Source organism: Tachyglossus aculeatus, chromosome 4, assembly GCF_015852505.1.
Source record: "Tachyglossus aculeatus isolate mTacAcu1 chromosome 4, mTacAcu1.pri, whole genome shotgun sequence".
Taxonomy (NCBI): Eukaryota; Metazoa; Chordata; class Mammalia; order Monotremata; family Tachyglossidae; genus Tachyglossus; species Tachyglossus aculeatus.
The window spans coordinates 134697700-134720562 of NC_052069.1; the positions used below are offsets into that span (position 1 = coordinate 134697700).

The window sequence follows — 22863 nt, forward strand, 5'->3', positions numbered from 1 at the left end:
GCGCTTAGTACAGTGCCTGGTACATAGTAAGTGCTTAACCCAAACCACAATGATGATGATGATGATTCATCTCCAGCGCTTAGAACAGTGCTTTGCACATAGTAAGCGCTTAATAAATGCCATTATTATCATCTCCATTTTACAGATGAGGAAACTGAGGCAACGAGGGGTTGAGCGACCTGCCCAATGTGGCAGGCAAATGATGGATGTTTGACCCCCAAGTCCTTGGCTCTTTCCAGAAGCCCCACTGCAGGAGTAGACAGTGTAGTGGACTTAGTCCAGTGCTCTGCACACAGTAAGCGCTCAATAAATACAACTGAATGAATGAATGAATAGTGGACAGAGCCCAGACCTGAGCGTCAGAAGGACGTGGGTTCTAATCCCGGCTCTGCCACGCTATGTGACCTGGGGCAAGTCCGCTCTCTTCTCTGGGCCTCAGTTACCACATCTGTAAAATGGGGGTTAAGACTGTGAGCCCAATGCGGGGCAGGAGCTGTGTCCAACGTGATCTGCTTGTACCCCTGCCCCTAGAGTGCCTGGCACATAGCAAGCGCTTAATAGATACCACAATTATTATTATTAGAACCCTCTTCCCAGGCGGAGGGGGGTTCAAAGTCCGCTGGGGTGTGGGGGTGGGCAGTCTCCTTCCTTAATTTCTTGGGGGGCTCTGAGACCCTCCCCGCTTGTGGTCGGGCAGTACCTGTGCTCCATGTAGCAGCTGAGGGGCTCCACGCAGGCGGTGACGGTGCCAATGGTGAAAGTGGCTTGGACGTCTGGGTCCGGATGGGTCTGCAGCGCCTGGACCACGTCGATGGGGTCGGTGTAGCTGGAAGCGGGTGCGGGGGGAAAGAGAGCGGCAGGAAGGAAAGTCAACGGCGGCCCGTGGAAACCCAGCAGAGCGGTAGCTCGTTGCGGGCAGGGAATGTGTCCCTTTATCGTTCAATCAATCAATCGTATTTATTGAGCGCTTACTGTGTGCACAGCACTGGACTAAGGGCTTGGGAAGTCCAAGTTGGCAACCTATAGAGACGGTCCCTACCCAACAGTGGGCTCACCGTCTAGAAGGGGGAGACGGAGAACAGAACCAAACATATTAACAAAATAAAATAAATAGAATAGATACGTACAAGTAAAATAGAGTAATAAATACATACAAACATATGTACAAGTACAATAAATAAATAGAGTAATAAATACGTACAAACATACATACATATATACAGGTGCTGTGGGGAAGGGAAGGAGGTAAGGTGGGGGGGGACGGAGAGGGGGAGGAGTGGGAGAGGAAGGAGGAATCTATTAGACTGTGAGCCCACTGTTGGGTAGGGACTGTCTCTATATGTTGCCAGCTTGTACTTCCCAAGCGCTTAGTCCAGTGCTCTGCACACAGTAAGCGCTCAATAAATACGATTGATGATGATGAGGGGGCTCAGTCTGGGAAGACCTCCTGGAGGAGGTGAGCTCTCAGTAGGGCCTTAAAGGGAGGAAGAGAGCTATTGTTGTATCGAACTTTTCCAAGCGCTTGGTACAGTGCTCTGCACACAGTAGGCGCTCAATAAGTATGATTGAATGAATGAACGAATACCACAGATAATAATAATAATGGTGATGGCATTTGTTAAGCACTTACTCTGTGCCAAGCACTGTTCTAAGCGCTGGGGAGGATACAAGGTGATCAGATTGTCCCACGTGGGGCTCACAGACTTCATCCCCGTTTTACTGATGAGGTAACTGAGGCCCAGAGAAGTCGAGTGACTTGCCCAAAGTCACCCAGCTGACAATTGGCGGAGCCGGGATTTGAACCTATGACCTCTGACTCCCAAGACCATGCTCTTTCCATTGAGCCATGCTGCTTCTCTATCCACTGCTTGCCTATAGGCTGGTCTCGGTTGATAGCTGGGGGTGGAGGAAGGTCTGAGAAATACAGGGCTGATGAAAAGGATTGGAAAAGACCATCCGGTTTGGTTGGGAAACGCTGATTAATAATAATAATAATAATAATAATAATAATAATAACAATAATAATAATAATGATAGTGGTTCATTCATTCATTCAATCGTATTTATTGAGCGCTTAATGTGTGCAAAGCACTGTACTAAATGCTTGGAGAGGACAATAGAACAATAATCAGACACATTCCCTGCCCACAGTGAGCTCCCATGGCACTTGTTAAGCACTTACTATGTGCCAGGCACTGCTCTAAGCTCTGGGGCAGATGCGACCTAATCAAGTTAGATACAGTCCCTGTCAATCAATCAATCAATCGTATTTATTGAGCGCTTACTATGTGCAGAGCACTGTACTAAGCACTTGGAGAGGACAACAGAACAATAAACAGACACATTCCCTGCCCACAGTGAGCTCCCATGGCACTTGTTAAGCACTTACTATGTGCCAGGCACTGTTCTAAGCTCTGGGGTAGATGCGACCTAATCAGGTTAGGTACAGTCCCTGTCAATCAATCAATCAATCGTATTTATTGAGCACTTACTGTGTGCAGAGCACTGTACTAAGCGCTTGGAGAGGACAACAGAACAATAAACAGACACATTCCCTGCCCACAGTGAGGTCACATGGCACTTGTTAAGCACTTACTATGTGCCAGGCACTGTTCTAAGCTCTGGGGCAGATGCAACCTAATCAGGTTAGATACAGTCCCTGTCAATCAATCAATCAATCGTATTTATTGAGCGCTTACTATGTGCAGAGCACTGTACTAACTAAGCACTTGGAGAGGACAACAGAACAATAAACAGACACATTCCCTGCCCACAGTGAGCTCCCATGGCACTTGTTAAGCACTTACTATGTGCCAGGCACTGTTCTAAGCTCTGGGGCAGATGCGACCTAATCAGGTTAGATACAGTCCCTGTCAATCAATCAATCGTATTTATTGAGCACTTACTGTGTGCACAGCACTGTACTAAGCGCTTGGAGAGGACAACAGAACAATAAACAAACACATTCCCTGCCCACAGTGAGCTCCCATGGCACTTGTTAAGCACTTACTATGTGCCAGGCACTGTTCTAAGCTCTGGGGTAGATGCGACCTAATCAGGTTAGGTACAGTCCCTGTCAATCAATCAATCAATCGTATTTATTGAGCACTTACTGTGTGCAGAGCACTGTACTAAGCGCTTGGAGAGGACAACAGAACAATAAACAGACACATTCCCTGCCCACGGTGAGCTCCCATGGCACTTGTTAAGCACTTACTATGTGCCAGGCACTGTTCTAAGCTCTGGGGTAGATGCAACCTAATCAGGTTAGATACTGCCCCTGTCAATCAATCAATCAATCGTATTTATTGAGCGCTTACTGTGTGCACAGCACTGTACTAAGCGCTTGGAGAGGACAACAGAACAATCAACAGACACATTCCCTGCAACCTAATCAGGTTAGATACAGTCCCTGTCAATCAATCAATCAATCGTATTTATTTAGCGCTTACTGTGTGCAGAGCACTGTACTAAGCACTTGGAGAGGACAACAGAACAATAAACAGACACATTCCCTGCCCACGGTGAGCTCCCATGGCACTTGTTAAGCACTTACTATGTGCCAGGCACTGTTCTAAGCTCTGGGGTAGATGCGACCTAATCAGGTTAGATACTGCCCCTGTCAATCAATCAATCAATCGTATTTATTGAGCGCTTACTGTGTGCACAGCACTGTACTAAGCGCTTGGAGAGGACAACAGAACAATCAACAGACACATTCCCTGCAACCTAATCAGGTTAGATACAGTCCCTGTCAATCAATCAATCAATCGGATTTATTGAGCGCTTACTGTGTGCAGAGCACTGTACTAAGCGCTTGGAGAGGACAACAGAACAATAAACAGACACATTCCCTGCCCACAGTGAGCTCCCATGGCACTTGTTAAGCACTTACTATGTGCCAGGCACTGTTCTAAGCTCTGGGGTAGATGCGACCTAATCAGGTTAGATACTGCCCCTGTCAATCAATCAATCGATCGTATTTACTGAGCGCTTACTGTGTGCACAGCACTGTACTAAGCGCTTGGAGAGGACAACAGAACAATCAACAGACACATTCCCTGCAACCTAATCAGGTTAGATACAGTCCCTGTCAATCAATCAATCAATCGTATTTATTGAGCGCTTACTGTGTGCACAGCACTGTACTAAGCACTTGGAGAGGACAACAGAACAATAAACAGACACATTCCCTGCCCACAGTGAGCTCCCATGGCACTTGTTAAGCACTTACTATGTGCCAGGCACTGTTCTAAGTTCTGGGGCAGATGCGACCTAATCAGGTTAGGTACAGTCCCTGTCAATCAATCAATCAATCGGATTTATTGAGCGCTTACTGTGTGCAGAGCACTGTACTAAGCGCTTAGAGAGGACAACAGAGCAATAAACAGACACATTCCCTGCCCACAGTGAGCTCCCATGGCACTTGTTAAGCACTTACTATGTGCCAGGCACTGTTCTAAGCTCTGGGGCAGATGCGACCTACTCAGGTTAGATACAGTCCCTGTCAATCAATCAATCAATCGTATTTATTGAGCGCTTACTGTGTGCAGAGCACTGTACTAAGCGCTTGGAGAGGACAACAGAGCAATAAACAGACACATTCCCTGCCCACAGTGAGCTCCCATGGCACTTGTTAAGCACTTACTATGTGCCAGGCACTGTTCTAAGCTCTGGGGTAGATGCGACCTAATCAGGTTAGGTACAGTCCCTGTCAATCAATCAATCAATCGTATTTATTGAGCGCTTACTGTGTGCAGAGCACTGTACTAAGAGCTTGGAGAGGACAACAGAACAATAAACAGACACATTCCCTGCCCACAGTGAGCTCCCATGGCACTTGTTAAGCACTTACTATGTGCCAGGCACTGTTCTAAGCTCTGGGGCAGATGCGACCTAATCAGGTTAGATACAGTCCCTGTCAATCAATCAATCAATCGTATTTATTGAGCGCTTACTGTGTGCACAGCACTGTACTAAGCACTTGGAGAGGACAACAGAACAATAAACAGACACATTCCCTGCCCACAGTGAGCTCCCATGGCACTTGTTAAGCACTTACTATGTGCCAGGCACTGTTCTAAGCTCTGGGGCAGATGCGACCTAATCAGGTTAGGTACAGTCCCTGTCAATCAATCAATCAATCGGATTTATTGAGCGCTTACTGTGTGCAGAGCACTGTACTAAGCGCTTGGAGAGGACAACAGAACAATAAACAGACACATTCCCTGCCCACAGTGAGCTCCCATGGCACTTGTTAAGCACTTACTATGTGCCAGGCACTGTTCTAAGCTCTGGGGTAGATGCAACCTAATCAGGTTAGATACTGCCCCTGTCAATCAATCAATCAATCGTATTTATTGAGCGCTTACTGTGTGCACAGCACTGTACTAAGCGCTTGGAGAGGACAACAGAACAATCAACAGACACATTCCCTGCAACCTAATCAGGTTAGATACAGTCCCTGTCAATCAATCAATCAATCGTATTTATTTAGCGCTTACTGTGTGCAGAGCACTGTACTAAGCACTTGGAGAGGACAACAGAACAATAAACAGACACATTCCCTGCCCACAGTGAGCTCCCATGGCACTTGTTAAGCACTTACTATGTGCCAGGCACTGTTCTAAGTTCTGGGGCAGATGCGACCTAATCAGGTTAGATACTGTCCCTGTCAATCAATCAATCAATCGTATTTATTGAGCGCTTACTGTGTGCAGAGCACTGTACTAAGCGCTTGGAGAGGACAACAGAACAATAAACAGACACATTCCCTGCCCACAGTGAGCTCCCATGGCACTTGTTAAGCACTTACTATGTGCCAGGCACTGCCCTAAGCTCTGGGGTAGATGCAACCTAATCATGTTAGATACAGTCCCTGTCCCACTTGGGGCTCACAGTCTCCATCCCCATTTTATGAATGAGGGAACTGAAGCCCAGAGAAGGGAAGCGATTTGCCCAAGTTCTCACAGCAGACGTGTGGCGGGTGACATCTTGGCCGTGGCCCTGAAATTCACCTTCAGCCTCAGGGTCTGGGGTGGCTGGGCATCCACTGGTGAGCCCGTTTGACACCCAGGTGCCCACCTTTATTGGGTCCAGAGTGGGCAACAGCTCCGTTTTCCCCAGTGCTGCCCCCGTTACGGGGGGCACGACGGAGATTAAACCGGCCTGCCCATCCCGGGGTCCCCTCCCGGCCAACATGCCAGAGTCCGGACGAGGGTCTAGTGTGCCCTGTGCCTCGTCTGTGGCTTGCGTCTTAGGACGCCATGTTATTCTCCAGCCCAGTAAAAGTCCCGTGCCCCCTCCCCGCTATTCTTACGGGTCCCACCGAGGCAGGCCGGGGAAGTGGGTTAGCATCAAATACGTGCGAGTCCCCGCACCGACTGGAGTCAGACAACAATGGGCCTCTCGACAGCGTAGCCTAGTAGATAGAGCCAGGGGCTGGGAGTTGGAAGGACCTGGCTTCATTCACTCATTCAATCATATTTATTGAGCGCTTACTATAGGCAGAGCACTTTACTACTAATAATAATGATAGCATTTGTTAAGCGCTTACTGTAGGCAGAGCACTTTACTAATAATAATAATGATAGCATTTGTTAAGCGCTTACTATGTGCAAAGCACGGCTCTAAGCAATTGAGAGAGTATGATATAACAATAAACAGTGACATTCCCTGACCATAACAAGTTTCGAGGCTAGAGTCAGGGAGACAGACGTCAATACAAATAAATAAAATGACAGAGACGGACGTGAGTGCTGTGGAGCTGAGAGCGGGGAAGAGCAAAATGATCAAGTCAGGGCGATGCAGAGGGGAGTGGGAGACGAGGAAAAATGGGGCCTAGTCTGGGAAGGCCTCGAGGAAGAGCTGTGCCTTCAGTAAAGCTTTGAACGGGGGAGAATAAGGGACAGATTTGAGGAGGGAGGGCGTTCCAGGCCAGAGGGCAGGGATCGACGGTGGGACAGGTGAGAACGAGGCACAGTGAGGAGGTTTGGGGCACCAGAGGAGCGTAGTGTGCGGGCTGGGTTGTAGAAGGAGAGAAGCCAGGTGAGGTAGGAGAGGGCAAGGTGACTGAGTGCTTTAAAGCCAAGGGTGAGGAGTTTTTGTTTGATGTATAGGTGGATAGGCAACCATTGGAGTTTTTGAGGAGCGGGTTCTAATCCCAGCTCCGCTACCTGTCTGCTGTGTGACCTTGGGCAAGTCACTTTGCACACAGTAAGTGCTCAATAAATACGATTGATTGATTCTCTGGGCCTTAGTTCCCTCGTTTGTACAATGGGGATTATGACTGTGAGCCCCATGGGGGACAGGGACTGTGTCCAAATGGAATTACCTTTATCTCCCCCAGAACTTAGTGTAGTGCCTGGCACATAATAAATGCTTACCATATACCACAGTTATTATTATTATTGTTACCTGCCCTCTGATGGGGAGGAGGTGCTTCTGTCCTGAGAGGAGGGAGAGGTTAACCGGGGCCGGGACCCAGCCCACCCTCCTCAGAGCGGCCGGGAGACCCAAAAGCCCCCGAAGCGAGGAGGCCCCCCCACAGAAGTGAGTGGGCAGGCCTCCATCAGCCGTCAAGGAGCCCGCTCTCCTGATAGCCACCTTCTCCGACTGTGCTCGCAGGAGATGGCATCCTCAAAGCCCTCGGCCTCCACCCGCCCCCTGTCCTCCCGCATCAGCCCCTGGGAACGGGCGAGCCCAGTCACGCTGACTCCGTGTCAAATGAGGAGGGCTGGGGGTGCGGACGGGAGCCTGTGCCACCGAAACGAGAGGAATGCCAACACGGCTCTGGGGGACACAGAGGCCCAGCCCCAGCCGTGGGAAGTGCTCGAGGCTGGGGCTCTGGGGGTTGGACTGGAATTTCACCTTTTCAACCAGAATCAAAGCCCAGGCCAGCCGCCTGAAAACCTAGAGGCCTCTGCCTTGGAGGGCCCGAGCCTTCCCGCCGGGGCCCGGAGTGGCTCGCAAGGTGAGCCGGGTTACGTGAGACGGCGGCCTCGATCCCGAACAATACTGCCCGCCCGATGAAAGCCTTAAAGGAAACCTGCATGTGCGGTCATTTCCACACAATGGCCCTTCCCCACGGGACCAGGGACCGAGGGAACCCCGCCCGGCTGCCTGGACTTGGCCAACATTTCCAGCGTTGCGTGACCCTTTGGTCACTGAAGGGAGAGGAGGGCGGGACGGGATGCTGGCGGGCAGCCTTTGTGCCCGGAGAGACATTCTGTCCTCGAGCGTGTGGCCGAGGCATGCCGGGTTGGGCCGGAGCCAGGGCCCGAGGAGTTCTGCCTCTTACGGACAGGACGGGCTGCTGCCCCCGTCAACCGCCCGGGGGGTGGGAGGGTGGGGATGAGGTAGGGGCTTGCTTTCCGGGTCTGGGAATGGGGGGTAAGAGCTTGGCTGGAGTCCAGGTTGGGACGAGGAGAGGATGGTGGATACAGCCTCCTGAGCCTGGAAGTCGGAATGACCTGGGTTCTAATCCCGGCTCCATCACTTGCGTGCTGTGCGACCCTGGGCAAGTCGTTTCACTCCTCTGGGCCCCAGTTCCCTCATCCGCCAAATGGGGATGAATCAATCAATCAATCAATCGTATTTACTGAGCGCTTACTGTGTGCAGAGCACTGGACTAAGCGCTTGGGAAGTCCAAGTTGGCAACATATAGAGACGGTCCCTACCCAACAGTGGGCTCACAGTCTAGAAGGGGGAGACAGAGAACAAAACAAAACACATTAACAAAATAAAATAAATAGAATAGATATGTGCAAGTAAAATAAATAGAGTAATAAATATGTACAAACATATATACATATATACAGGTGCTGTGGGGAAGGGAAGGAGGTAAGGCGGGGGGGATGGAGAAGACTGTGAACCCCCTGTGGGAAACGGACTGTGTCCAACCTGCTTAGCTAGGATCTACCCCAGGGTTTAGTACACGGAGAAGCAGCGTGGCTCAGTGGAAACCAGGACGGGCTTTGGAGTCAGAGGTCATGGGTTCAAATCCCAGCTCTGCCAATTGTCAGCTGTGTGACTTTGGGCAAGTCACTTCACTTCTCTGGGCCTCAGTTACCTCATCTGTAAAATGGGGATTGCGAGGATTAAGATTGTGAGCCCCCCGTGGGACAACCTGATCACCTTGTAACCTCCCCAGTGCTTAGAACAGTGCCTTGCACGTAGTAAGTGCTTAATAAATGCCATCATTATTATTATTATTATTATTAACGAATACCATTTTTTGAAAAAAAGTGCCTAGCTGGAGCAAAAGGGAAGGCTCCAGAGCCCCTGAGCCAACGCCTCCTGGGGACGGTCCCCCACCGGAGGTGGCCCCTCCCTGGTTTTGAATTCGAATTGGGTGGTAATTTGTGTTAATTCAATTAAAAACTTCACAATACCAGGCCCTGGGGCTCGGCCAGGGTGGTGAGTGTTCTATCCCGGGACGAAAATAAAATCCTCCTGGCTTGGGACAGCGAGGAGGAGAAATTGGCCCCGAGTCAGAGGGTGAGACGGATGTGGAAGCATGGCCGTTTTCCCAGTAGGCACTGGTTACTTGGCTCTCTCCTCAGCTGAGAACTCGTAAGAAGACTTGCTCATCCTTGACCACAGCGTCAAGGTGGATGAGGTACCCAGGGCAGCTGGTACAGGTCATGCCCAGCATGGAGTCTATGCCAATCAGACCATAATAATAATAATAATGGCATTTATTAAGCGCTGACTATGTGCAAAGCACTGTTCTAAGCGCTGGGGAGGTTACAGGGTGATCAGGTTGTCCCACGGGGGGCTCACAGTCTAGGAGGGGGAGACAGACAACAAATCAAAACATAGAAACCAAATAAAATAAATAGAATAAATATGTACAGGTAAAATAGAGTAATAAATATGTACAAACATAAATACATATAATAATAATAATAATAATGGCATTTATTAAGCGCTCCACTGAGGGTGCAACTGCAAGAACAGCTGCTACATGGCTCACGGGCAAGGGTCCTGGAAGCGGGGCTGGCTTGGCTGTCAACAAGGATGCTCCTGAGTCGCTAATGGATCCTCCAGGGCATTTTCCCTGCCCTTTCGCACCCCCTCGATTCCCACCTGCACCAGCAGACTGCAAAACTAAAAATGATGTTGAGTGCAGCCCCTGGTCCTCTCCAGACCCTCTTTCTCCCCCCACACTCATTCACAGCCCCTCCAGGTCTAGAAATCACCAGGGGGCCAGAGCACGAATAAATCTGGGCCCTCAGCCTCTCCTCAAGCCAGCTTCCGACCATAATTTCACAATGCAATAAAGCTCAGGGCAAGCAGTTATTTCCTCCCCTCTTGGGTACGCCACGACAAGTAATAATAATAATAGCAATATAATTGTTATTATTATTGTGGGAGAGTACACTACAACAATAAACGGACACATTTCCTGCCCACCACGAGCTTGCAGTCTAGAAGGGGGAGACAGGCATCATTATAACTAAATACAAGGAGGTGAGCTTGGCCCCCGCAGACGATTCCATGGCCCGGGCTGTGGGAGCGACTGTTGTCAAAGGAGGCATACAAGTCTCACAGGTGCCCAGAGTAACTCTCCATTAGTTGGTTTCATCTCCAGCCAGACCCCGCGACGGTCCCTCCTGCTCAGTGTGACATGTTTCCGGGGGCCCAGAATGTAATGGGGGAGCTGGCCCTTCCCTGAGGCCTCTTCCCCTTAACCCGCACTATGGCAAGCCCCTGAAGCCCCTAATTATGCTCATGTGGCCCCTCAATTAATCGGAATTAGTTAGAGAATTATGAATTTATGTGTTGCCGACTTGTACTTCCCAAGCGCCTAGTACAGTGCTCTGCACACAGTAAGCTCTTAATAAATACGCTTGATTGATTGATTGATAGAGAGGGAAGAACGTGTGCCAAGCCACCACGCCTGGAGGTGGGAATTCAATATCCTTCTGGCCATCGCCCGAGGTGAACCTGCCCAAAATGACCCAAGGAGATGTTATTCCATCGGCCCTCCGTGACGATGCGCCCGCGAGGTTGTCACCGCTGGGAAACGGGGGTCTCTTTAGACGTCACTGGATCGGGAAAAGGGACGAAGCCCTGGGCCAGTGACATTCATACCTACTACCCGTCTACACTGTAAGCTCATTAATATTAATAACTAAGGCATTTGTTCAGCGCTTACTATGTGCCAGGCACTGTACTAGCGCTGGGATACATACAAGCAAATCAGGTTGGACACAGTCCCTGTCCCACCTGGGGCTCACTGTCTCAATGCTCATTTTCAGATGACGTAACTGAGGTCCAGACAAGTGAAGTCACTTGCCCAAGGTCACGCAGCAGGTAAGCGGCGGAGCCGGAACTAGAACCCAAGACCTTCTGACGCCCTGCCGCTTGGGGGAACGTGACTTCTAATGAACGATGGCATTTGTTAAGCTCTTATTATGTGTCAAGCGCTGTTCTAAGCCCCGGGGGTAGATACAAGCTCATCAGGTGGTCGCGTTGTCCTCTTCCAAACGCTGAGTCCAGTGCTCTGCACACAGTAAGCGCTCAACGAACACCACCGATTGCCTGATCATCCCGAACGCCACAGCCCCCTCCGGTTTGACTCTTACCCTTGCAAGACCACAAGGAGCCTGGTCTTCTTGCAGGCGTAGGCCGCCTGGCGCACTCCGCGGTTCCGCTGCGCTTCCAGGGCACTGGTCAGGTAGCGCTGGAAGTGGGCGGCACTGAAGCACTCCGAGCTGTCCATCGTCTGCCGGTAGATCATCCACCTGCCATCGCCAATGGAAGGCCCCCGGGGTGGGGGGCACGCTGGATTCTTTCCCCAACCCCTCGCCCCACCCCGACGGCTCAAACCCCTCCAACGGGCACCACAGAGACGAGGAAGGAGACTCTGCTTTAAACCCCAGTGGCACGGTGTCTGGCGCCGTTGGCCGGACACCAGGGCCGAAGGGGTTGGTGATACGAAAGGGCGGGTGCCCATCGGTGGCGGCAATGGAGGCAACGGAGCGTGGGCAGGACACGCTTTGCAGTTTGAGACAGGGCAACTCCCTGGATGGGCTGGTGCCCATCGGGGTAGGGGCCAGAGGGGCTAGTGCCCAGGGTCTGAGCTCAGAATTCCCCTGCTTGGGGGGTGAGGGGCAGAGATCGGCCTGGGAAACGTTGGCACTCAGCAAGATGGGGAGGGGTGAGCCCTTTCTAGGACTCAGGCCCGGTCCAGACTCCCAATGCCCAGCCCACCTCTCAGCTGCCCTTCCAGACTGATGCCACGGAGCCCAAATATTTTATCTGGTCTTGTGTCTGAACAGCCACCTGGGTCTCATCCTTTGGAGGACAACGCTGCTCGCCATCCACTGCGACCCACCGTCCTTCAAGCTCTGAGTTCAGTGCTCTGCACACGGTGAGCACTTGACAAATGCCGCTGATTGAGTGACCCAGCCTCAGACCGGGATCCTTCTCAATCACTTCTTCCTCACCTCGCTGCTCTCCTCCTACTACCCAGATGGCACACTTCGCTCCTCTACAGCCAACCTACTCACTGCCCCTTGATCTCACCTATCTCGCCATCGATCCCTCGCCCTCAACCTGCCTCTGGCCTGGAAGGTCCTCCCTCTTAACATCCGATGGACAATGACTCTCCTCCGCTTCAAAGCCTTACTGAAGGCCCATCTCCTCCAAGAAACCTTCCTCGACTAAGCCCTCATTTCCCCTTTTCCCACCCACTTCTGCGTCATCCCAATTTGTTCCCTTTAACCATCCTCCCTCCCAGCCCCAAAGTGCTTATGTCTACACCTAAAATTTATGATTTAGATTAATGCCTGTACCCCACTCTAGACTGTGAGCTCAATTATGGCAGGAAATGTGTCTACCAACTCTTTGCACGGTACTCTCGCAAGTGTTTAGTCCAGTGCTCTGCACACGGTAAGCACTCAATAAATGTGATTGATTGATTGACTGTGAGCCCACTGTTGGGTAGGGACTGCCTCTATATATTGCCAACTTGTACTTCCCAAGCGCTTAGTACAGTGCTCTGCACACAGTAAGCGCTCAATAAATACAATTGATTGATTGATTGACTGAGGAGTGCTACCATTCATTCATTCATGCAAATCGTATTTACTGAGTGCTTACTGTGTGCAAAGCACTGTACTGAGGGCTTGGGAGAGGACAACATAACAACAGACACATTCTTGCCCACAACGAGCTCACAGTCTAAGAAGGAAATGATCCTCACCCTAGAGCTCCCTCCCTCAAGAGCTCGGCCTGCGGAACATTAGCAGAAATTCCCACCCGCGACCCCAACCAAGTGGGAAACCTGCCCTGGACCAACCTCCCTTCTTCCTTGTGGAAAGACACCAGGAACGTGCAGAGATCGCTGGCGTGGCATCCCGGGAGGCCGGTGAGGACGCTGATGGTCACCTACAGAGTGGAGACACAATCGTCCAGTTTGATCGGTTCTAATGCAACCGGAGGAGGTCCTGAGGACGGACAAGCAGGAGCCCTCCATCTGCCGTGTGGACGGCGCCAATTCCAAGCGGGGCCCTGGGCAAGCATCTGAAGGGACCGACCTTTCATTTATTCTCCCTGCCTTGCCCCAGCCGAGTGTCTGGAATAGCGAGTAATCCCCGTCTCGGCAACATACTTCCCAGTCTTCTCCAACAGAGAGAAGTCTGGTGGAGGGGGTGAGGCTGAGGTCACAGCCAGAAGATGGGGGTGACAGTGTGGTCTAATGGATAGAACGCAGGTCTGGGAGTTGGAAGGACCTGGGTTCTAGTGCCGGCTTGGCCACTTGTTTGCTGTGTGACCTTGGGGCAGTCACTTCACTTCCCTGGGCCTCAGTTCCCTCATCTGTAAAATGGGGATGGGTTGGCAAGCCCCCGTGTGGGACATGAACTGCGTCCACCCTGACCAGCTTGCATCTATCTCGGAGCTTAGTATGGTGCCTGGCACATAGAAAGTGCTTTAAAATAGAATAAAATAAAATAAAATGAATAAGCACTCGGGGAACCTATCACCCATTCTTCTCTAGCAGAGAGGAGGCTGATGAGGATGATAATGGTACTTGCTGAGCGCTTACTATGTGCCAAGCACTGTTCTAAGCGTTGGGGTAAATACAAGTGAATCAGGTTGGACACAGTCCCTGTCCCTCATGGGGCTCACACTCTTAAACCCCATTTTACAGATGAGGGAACTGAGGCCCAGAGAAGTCAAGGGACTTGACCAAGGTCCCGCAGCAGACAAGCAGCAGAGCCATGATTAGAACCCAGGTCCTTCTGGCTCCCAGGTCTGTGATGTACCCAATATGCCATGCTGCTTCTCCTGCCCCTGGTCGACTTGTCCCCTTCTCTGCTCTCCGTCTGGGACCTGGCCACCCACTCCCACCTCTCCCCAAGGGATCCCTCGTCTTCCCCGGCAGCAAGGAGATTTCATCGGAGGTGGGGAGGGGGCAAGAGGCTCTATGGAAGGGGCTGGAGGGGGCTGGGCTTCAGAGCGACCTAAACTCCGGGGGAACCCCAGCCGAACCCCTCCTCCAAATGCAGCTCTTCTCCGGGCTGACTAGTAGAGGGGGCGGGAGCAGAAAGGCCCCTCGGAGGAGGGGAAGACAAGAAATGATCTGCCCAAGATTATGTAAGTGTTGTATAACCTCCTACGGTTGTGTAACTCCCTAGCCTCGCTCCCTCTCACGTATCCCGGGCCTGGGGGAGGCGGGAGCCAGCCTGGCCGTATCGATGGAGGCTCTCCGTCCGGCTCCCTTTGTTCGGCACAAAGGAAAATCCGAGGCCTGGAAAGTGATGGCTCTCCCCACCCCGCCCTCTCCCTTTCTTCCCACTCCCGGACTCCCGGTTGGATTCTTTTACCTTGTCATCCACGGCTTGGCGAGCGGGGAGGAGTTCAGCCTGCTGCTGCTGCAAGACCACGGGAAGATGAGTTCTCATTACTGGCTCAGGACTCACGCTGCTGACGGCAAAGTGCTGGAGAAATCTAGAAGAGCAAAAAAAAAACAAACTAAACAATGCAGTCCTATTACCTTTCCATCTCCAAGACGACCCAAATTGGTTCGTGTTAGCCCAACTCCCTCATTCCACCTGCCTTGGTGAGACCTTCTCTTCTCTAGGTTTCCCAGACAAGTCAGAAAAGAAAAGAGAAATCCTCTGTGGTCTCCGTTAACCTCAATCAATCGGTGATATTTACTGAGTACTTACAATGTTCAGAGCACTCGGGACAGAACAGTACAAAAGAATTAGCAGGCACGTTCCCTGCCCACAGTGATCTTATGGTCTTGAGGAGGAGACTTCACAGTACTCTTTATGTTTTTAATGGCATTTGTTAAATGCATGGCCTAGTGGATAGATCATGGGCTTGGGAATCAGAAGGTCACAGGTTCTAATCCCAGCTCTGCCACTTGTCTGCTGTGTGACTTTGGGCAAATATTTCACTTCTCTGTGCCTCAGGGACCTCATCTGTAAAATGAGGATTGAGACTGTGAGCCCCAGGTGGGACAGGGACTGTGTCCAACAGAATGTGCTTGTATCCACCCCAACGCTTAGTACAGTGTTTGGCACATAGTGAACGCTTAATAACCACCATTATTATTATTATTATGTGCTAGGCACTGTACTAAATGCTAGGGTAGAGACAAGCAAATCAATTTGTATACTTCCCCACTACTACCCAGCTGAGGCCCCAAAATCCCTCATCTCAAACCCCTGTTCCCCATAATGTTTTCCATCATCCTTGGTCTGGTATTGGCACTGAACCTTCTTTCCTGGACTGGAAGCTCCTTAAGGGCAGGGAACGTGTCTACCAACTCTTGTACTGGCCTCTCCCAAGCGCTCAGCACTATACTCTGCACACAGTAGGCACTCAATAAATACCACCGATCGACGGATCGATCGATTCCCTTCTTTGACACGGATAACCGAGAGTTCACTGTGTGTGGACAGTGTTTTCTCACTCCATCTCCAAACTAAGTGACGTGGGACTTTGGCCTGGGAGGCAAACATTATGATTCTCAGAAACCAAACTGTGGTTCGCTTTCCAGAGGGTTGACTTGTCCAAAGGAATTAGGCTCGACAGCCTCAGGGGCTGCTGAGAAGAGCACTCCCCAGCTGGATTGACGGCATAGATCGACCTTTCCACGCTCTTGCCCAGGCAGCCTTTCGGGATACAAGCCCGTATACGCAGGAGGCCCTGATTTCAGTTGGGGCCAGATGTGGAACCATCCGAGCCCAAAGACCCCCCATTTCGGAACCCGGTTTTAGTCCAGGGCCCGTCTCTCACTCTCACCTGTGCAATTTCTTCACGGGGGTCTAGTACGCCGTAAGCACTTAATAAATACTATTGCCACTCTTCATTTCCCCCTGATAAGCTGAGCAGTGGGCTGGGAAAAGCCCCTCTGGGCAGGAGCTCACCTATCCAGCGTGGGGAGATTAGCCGATATCAGTTTCAGTTGACTCCATCTTTCTCCGACAGGGTAGGACCAGGCGGTAAACAGCTGCTGCATATTGGAGTGTCTGGAATCACAAAAACATTGTGATTAGTGAAATATTGTGACTTTTAGACTGTGAGCCCCCTGTTGGGTAGGGACTGTCTCTATATGTTGCCAATTTGTACTTCCCAAGCGCTTAGTACAGTGCTCTGCACATAGTAAGCGCTCAATAAATACGATTGATGATGATGATGATGATGATTAGTGCAACCACGTGCAAACTACGGCTGTTTGTGTGGGGGGGAGGGGGTGATACCCAGGGTGGCCATTTCACTACAGGGAAATCACAAGTGGAAAAAAGAGTAGGAAGACCGACAGCCTGTTCATCAGCAGCCTCGCTGCTGCCCTTGGGAACAATAATAATAATAATTATGGTCCTTGTTAAGCGCTTACTATGGGCCAAGCACTGTTCTAAGGGCTGGGGTAGATCTAAATTTATCAGGCTGCACACGGTCCTTGTCAATCTCCACTTGACAGATGAGGGAAATGAGGTCCGGAGAAGTGAAGTGACTTGCACAAGGTCACACAGCAGACGGGTGGCGGAGCCGGGATTGGAATCCAGGTCCTTCTGACTCCCAAGCCCATGCTCTATCTGCTAATCCAAGGACAGGTACATCATCATCATCATCATCAATTGTATTTATTGAGCGCTTACTGTGTGCAGAGCACTGTACTAGGCGCTTGGGAAGTACAAATTGGCAACATCTAGAGACAGTCCCTACCCACCAGTGGGCTCACAGTCTAAAAGGGGGAGACAGAGAACAAAATGATACATGATATGAGAGTTAGCTTCCCCAGATATTCCATACCCATGCTCTCCTCTTCCTCCTCCTCCTCCTCCCCCTCATCCTCCTCCTCCTTCTCCCCAGGAGCCCGGGGAACCCCAACCCGGTAGCCCTGAGAAGTCACCAGGCTTAAACCCTAGAGCCGGTTCCTTCTGGACCGGAAATTCGGGCCCCAGTTACGAGATTTTATTTCATTTGATTTTGTGAGTATGTTTGGTTTTGTTCTCTGTCTCCCCCTTCTAGACTGTGAGCCCACTGTTGGGTAGGGACTGGCTCTATATGTTGCCAGCTTGTACTTCCCAAGCTCTTAGTCCAGTGCTCTGCACACAGTAAGCGCTCAATAGATATGATTGATTGATTGATTGATTGAGATGCTCGGCCCTAGGCGGGTAGCAGAATCAGAGCTGAGGCCCAGTTGGTAGGCAGAGTGAAGATTAACTGCAGCAACTTACAATCTTTTTTGTTCCGCCGATAATCCGTCCTCCTGGATCGCTTTTAGAGAGGGTCCTGAGCCGGCCTGCTGCTGCCAGGGGGAATAGACCTAGACAAAACACAACCCACGCACAGGCCATTTCAAACACGACACATGCCCTGGAGCTTGGCAACGACTAACCCAAAACACCATCAAACCTTTAAACTCCCAAATGAGATTCAGAATGAAAAGCAGTGCGGCTCAGTGGAAAGAGCACGGGGCTTTGGAGTCAGAGGTCATGGGTTCAGATCCCAGCTCTGCCAATTGTCAGCTGTGTGACTTCGGGCACACTTCTCTGTCCCTCAGTTACCTCATCTGTAAAATGGGGATGAAGACTGTGAGCACCCTGTGGGACAACTTGATCACCTCATAACCTCCCCAGCGCTTAGAAGAGTGCTTTGCACATAGTAAGTGCTTAATAAATGCCATTATTATTATTATTATTATTTATGACCGGGATTAGCTCTCCATGCCTATGAGCTGGATGTGCCTACTGCCCTGCAGAGTGGGGGTTCAAGAACTGCTTTGCGGGGTGGCCCCTCTTTTCCTGCCAATCTTTGCGAATGGGGAAAGACACTCTGTCCCATTTTCCCAGAGGAAATTGGACTAGATGTCTCCACTCTACAGTGGGTGGTCACTGTGGTCAAGGGAGAGACGTCAGTACGCTCCAGGCCCTTCCTTATGTGCTCTCTGTCTTGATGCCTTGGTGGAGGAAATCGGCTTGGAGCCAGAGGATTGGGCTGGTTGCCTCCACTCTTTAGTGGGTGGTCCTTGTGGTCAAGGGAGGGATGTTGGCAAGCTCCATGGACTTCACCACGGCATCAGAACAGAGAGCGAAGAGGGAGGAAGACTGTCCAGAGACAGAGGATTGGACTAGATAATAATAATAATTATTATTATTATTATTATTATTATGGTATTTATGTTGCCAACTTGTACTTCCCAGCACTTAGTACAGTGCTCTGCACACAGTAAGCGCTCAATAAATACGATTGAATGAATGAATGTTAAGTGCTTACTATGTATGCAACATAGTTAGTGGAAAGAGGACCGTCTTGGGAGTCAGAGATCGTGGGTTTGAATCCTGGCTCTGCCACTGGTCAGATTTGTGACTTTGGGCAAGTCACTTAACTTCTCTGTGTCTCCGTTGCCTCATCTGGAAAATGGGGACTGAGACTGTGAGCCCCACGTGGGACAACGTGATAACCCTGTATCGACCCCAGCGCTTGGATCAGTGCTTGGCACATAGTAAGCACTTAACAAATGCCATTATTATTATTATGTGCCAGGCAAGTGCTGGGGTGGATATGAGTAAATTGGGTTGGACACAGTCCCTGTCCCGTTTACCGTCTTATTCCCCATTTTACAGATGAGGTAACGGAGGCACAGAGAAGTGAAACGACTTGCCCAAGGTCACACAGCAGACAAGTGGTGGAGCCGGGATTAGAACGCATGACCTTCTGACTCCCAGGCCTGTGGTCTACTATGATCGAGAGCTCCACAGGAGTCGTTCACTCATCCTGGGAAGTCCAGTTGGGACTCAGCCCCAAGTTCGGGGGCTCGGGCAGAGCGAGAAGGTTCTCGAAACCTCCAGAAGGGAGCAGGGGACCACTGGAAGAAATAAATGGAGTGGAGGCCAGGATTATGTGGAGGCTGCTTTCTGTATCCACAGTGTAGGGTGATGGGGGCCTGGTGAGGCAGAGCCCTGAAATTGAGCTTCTGAAGTTTATTCTTCTGTACTGTACTCTCCCAAGAGTACCGTGTTCTGTACGTAAGTGCTCAACAATAACAGCAATGAGAGTATTTGTTAAGTGCTTACTATGTGCTAGACACCGTACTAAGCACTGGGGTGGATACAAGCAAACTGGGTTGTCCCAATCTCACAGTCTCAATCCTCATTTTCCAGATGAGGTAACTGAGGCCCAAAGAAGTGAAGGGACTTGCCCAAGGTCACACAGCAGACAAGTGGTGGAGGCGGGATTAGATGCCATTCCCAGGCCCGTGCTCTATCCACTACGGCATGATGCTTCTCGATAAATACCACTGACTGACTGGTTGATAGTCATTTGGCAGGGATGCCGGAGCCTGAGGATGTAACTCAGGGTGGGCATTCTGGGAGCAACAAAGAGCACTCCAATCCACGCTCCCCACACACTGGCCAAAGAAGCCAAAAGCAAGACCCTGCTTGGATTAGAGGACAAAGCGAGGGAAGAAGCATCCAGAACTGCAAATCCTGGGTCCTGGGAAAACTGCTAACTTTGAGGAAGAACATGGGAAACAAGTACAAAAGGCTTCAGATGGAGGCTTAAAAACTAGTGGTCTTTAGAGGGGGAAATTGATGGAGGAGCAGGGTAAAGAGAAGGGGAAGGAAAGGAAGGAAGAACTCATGCATCATGCTCACGTCTCCTCTACCGCCCTTGACCCCATGTTTCCTTCCAGTGATCACCCCAGCTCCCTCTCCAAACTCCTTGAGCAAGTTGTCAACACCTGCTGTCTCAAATTCCTCTCCTCGACCCCCATCTCATCTGGCTTCTGCCTCCTTCAGTCTATTGAAACCGCCCCCTCAAAGCTCACCACGGATCTCCTTCTTGCCAAATCCAAAGGCCTCTACTCCATCCTAATCCTCCCCGATCTTTAAGCAGCCTTCAACGCTGTGGACTGTCTTTAACACTCTGATGTCTGTCTCCCCCCTTCTAGACTGTGAGCCCATTGTGGGCAGGGATTGTCTCTGTTGCTGAACTGTACTTTCCAAGCGCTTAGTACAGTGCTCTGCACACAGTAAACACTCAATAAATACAACTGAATGAATGCATGGCCCACCCCCTTTGCCTGGAAACATTATCTAACCTTGGTTTCATTGACACTGTCCTCTCCTGGTTCTCCTCCTATCTCTCCGGCTGCTCTTTCCCAGTATCTTTCATGGGCTCCTCCTCTGCTTCCCACCCCCAATCTGTGGAAATCCCTCAGAGCTCATCTTGGTCAATCAATCAATCAATCGTATTTATTGAGCTCTTACTGTGTGCAGAGCACTGTACCTACTCCATTGAGGAACTTATTCGCTCCCATGGCTTCCACTACCATCTCTATGCAGATGATTCCCAAATCTACAGCTCCAGCCCTGATTTTTCTCCTTCTCTGCAGTCTCGTATTTCCCCTTGTTTTCAGGACACCTCTATTTGGATGTCCTGCCAACCTTTCCAACTTAACATGTCCAAAATAGAATTCCTTTATCTTCCCACCCAAACCCTGTCCTCCCCCTGACTTTCCCATCTCTGCAGACGGCACCATGACCCTCCCTGTTTCACAAGCCCATAACCTTGGCGTTATCCTTGACTCTCTCTCATTCGACCCACAGTCGGTGGCACCAAATCCTGTCGGTTCAACCTTCACAACATCGCTAAAATCCGCCCTTCTCTCTCCATCCAAACTGCTACCATGTTAATCCAAGCGCTTATCTTATTCTACCTCATTACTGCATCGGCCTCCTTGCTGACCTCCCGGCCTCCTGTCTCTCCCCACTCCAGTCCCTACTTCATTCTGCTGCCCGGATCATTTTTCTACAGAAACATTCAGGCCTTGTTTCCCCGCCTGTCAGTGGTTGCCCCATCCACTTCCACATCAAACTGAAACTCCTTACTATTGGGTTGAAAGCACCTGATCACCTTGCTCTTTCCTATTTTAACTCTCTTGTTTTCTACCACAACCCAGTCTGCACGCTCTGCTTCTCTAATGCCAACCTATTCTCTGAACCTCGATCTCGTCTATCTCTCCACCTATCCCTCGCCCACATCCTGTCTCTGGCCTGGAACGCCCTTCCTCTTCATATCCGACAATTACTCTCCTCACCCTCAAAGCCTGATTAAAAGCACATCTCCAAGAGGCCTTCCCCAACTAAGCCCTCATTTCTTCTCCCACTCCCTTCTGCGTCACCCTTGCCCTTGGATTTGTACCCTTTATTCACCCCTCAGCCCCACAGTACGTACGTACACACCTGCAATTTATTTATATTCACGTCTGCCTCCCCCTCTAGACTGGACTGTCGCTCCTTACGGTCAGAGAAGGTGTCTACCAATTCTGTTCTGTCTGTTTCATCTCCCAAGTGCTTAGTACAGTGCTCTGCTCACAGCAAGCACTCAATAAATGTGATTGATTGAGGGAGAGGTGAGGGGGAGGAGGAGAGGGAGATGGAGAAAGAGAGGGAGATTGAGAGGGTGAGAGAGAGGGTGAGAGATTATTTTTGCCCAACTTAGTTCAAAAGGAGTCAAGCATTAGCAACCGCAGTGTCTGGTGTTCCGTATCCAACAGGGGCAGCCACAGAGGCTCCAGCTTGCCTCTAATCCACTTATTCCACTAAAACATTAAACACTATACAACTCCCGGGGCCATCATTCAATGGTATTTATGGACTGCTCATTGTGTGCCAAGCACCGTATCCTCTACGGGTTCGGGAGGGAAGAGTTCAGCAGAGTTGGTAGCCACATTCCCTGCCCACAAGGTAATCCCAGCCCAGAGGTGGCGACCACCCTAGCAAACTATGCTGATGCCACGAACACTAGAAGCTTCGCCGGGACACCGCTTCCCGAAACTTCCACTCTGGCTCCGAGGACTTCAGCACTGAGCCGTTGCTGCAGTTTTCCAGAGCTAGAGCCACGGTAGTGCTCACTGGGGGCCGTTAACTGTTACACTGTCCTCTCCCAAGCGCTTAATATGGTGCTTTGCACAGGGTAAGAGCTCAATAAATATGACTGGACGAATGAACCCGTCCCCAGAGAACTGTTCTGAGCCCTCACTTCCCCATTCACCTTCCCTTCTGCATTGCCTTTGTACGCGGATCTGTACAGTGAAGCAGCGTGGCTCAGTGGAAAGACCCCGGGCTTGGGAGTCAGAGGTCGTGGGTTCTAATTCCGGCTCTGCTGCTTGTCAGCTGTGTGACCTTTGGCAGGTCACTTAACTTCTCTGTGCCTCAGTTACCTCATCTGTAAAATGGGGATGAAGACTTTGAGCCCCACGTGGGACAACCTGATTACCTTGTGTCTACCCCAGCACTTAGAACAGTGCTTGGCACATAGTAAGCGCTTAACAAATACCAACATTATTACTACCCCTTAAGCACATGATATTCACCCCACTCCTAAAGC

The 22863-nt window shown here is 50.6% G+C and overlaps 1 protein-coding gene across 2 annotated transcripts in view; it reads right to left on the reverse strand.

The window, feature by feature from the left end:
- Nucleotides 1–22863, reverse strand: part of C4H20orf194 (chromosome 4 C20orf194 homolog) — a 188235-nt gene that overhangs the window by 39540 nt on the left and 125832 nt on the right. For both annotated transcript variants that reach the window (XM_038745460.1, XM_038745459.1), the window contains exons 23-28: nt 17706–17794; nt 16392–16493; nt 14838–14961; nt 13310–13398; nt 11592–11750; nt 701–826 (exon numbers count right to left, since the gene is read on the reverse strand). In XM_038745460.1, the coding sequence (XP_038601388.1) occupies nt 701–826; nt 11592–11750; nt 13310–13398; nt 14838–14961; nt 16392–16493; nt 17706–17794 (689 nt within the window). The remainder of the gene's footprint in view (nt 1–700; nt 827–11591; nt 11751–13309; nt 13399–14837; nt 14962–16391; nt 16494–17705; nt 17795–22863) is intronic.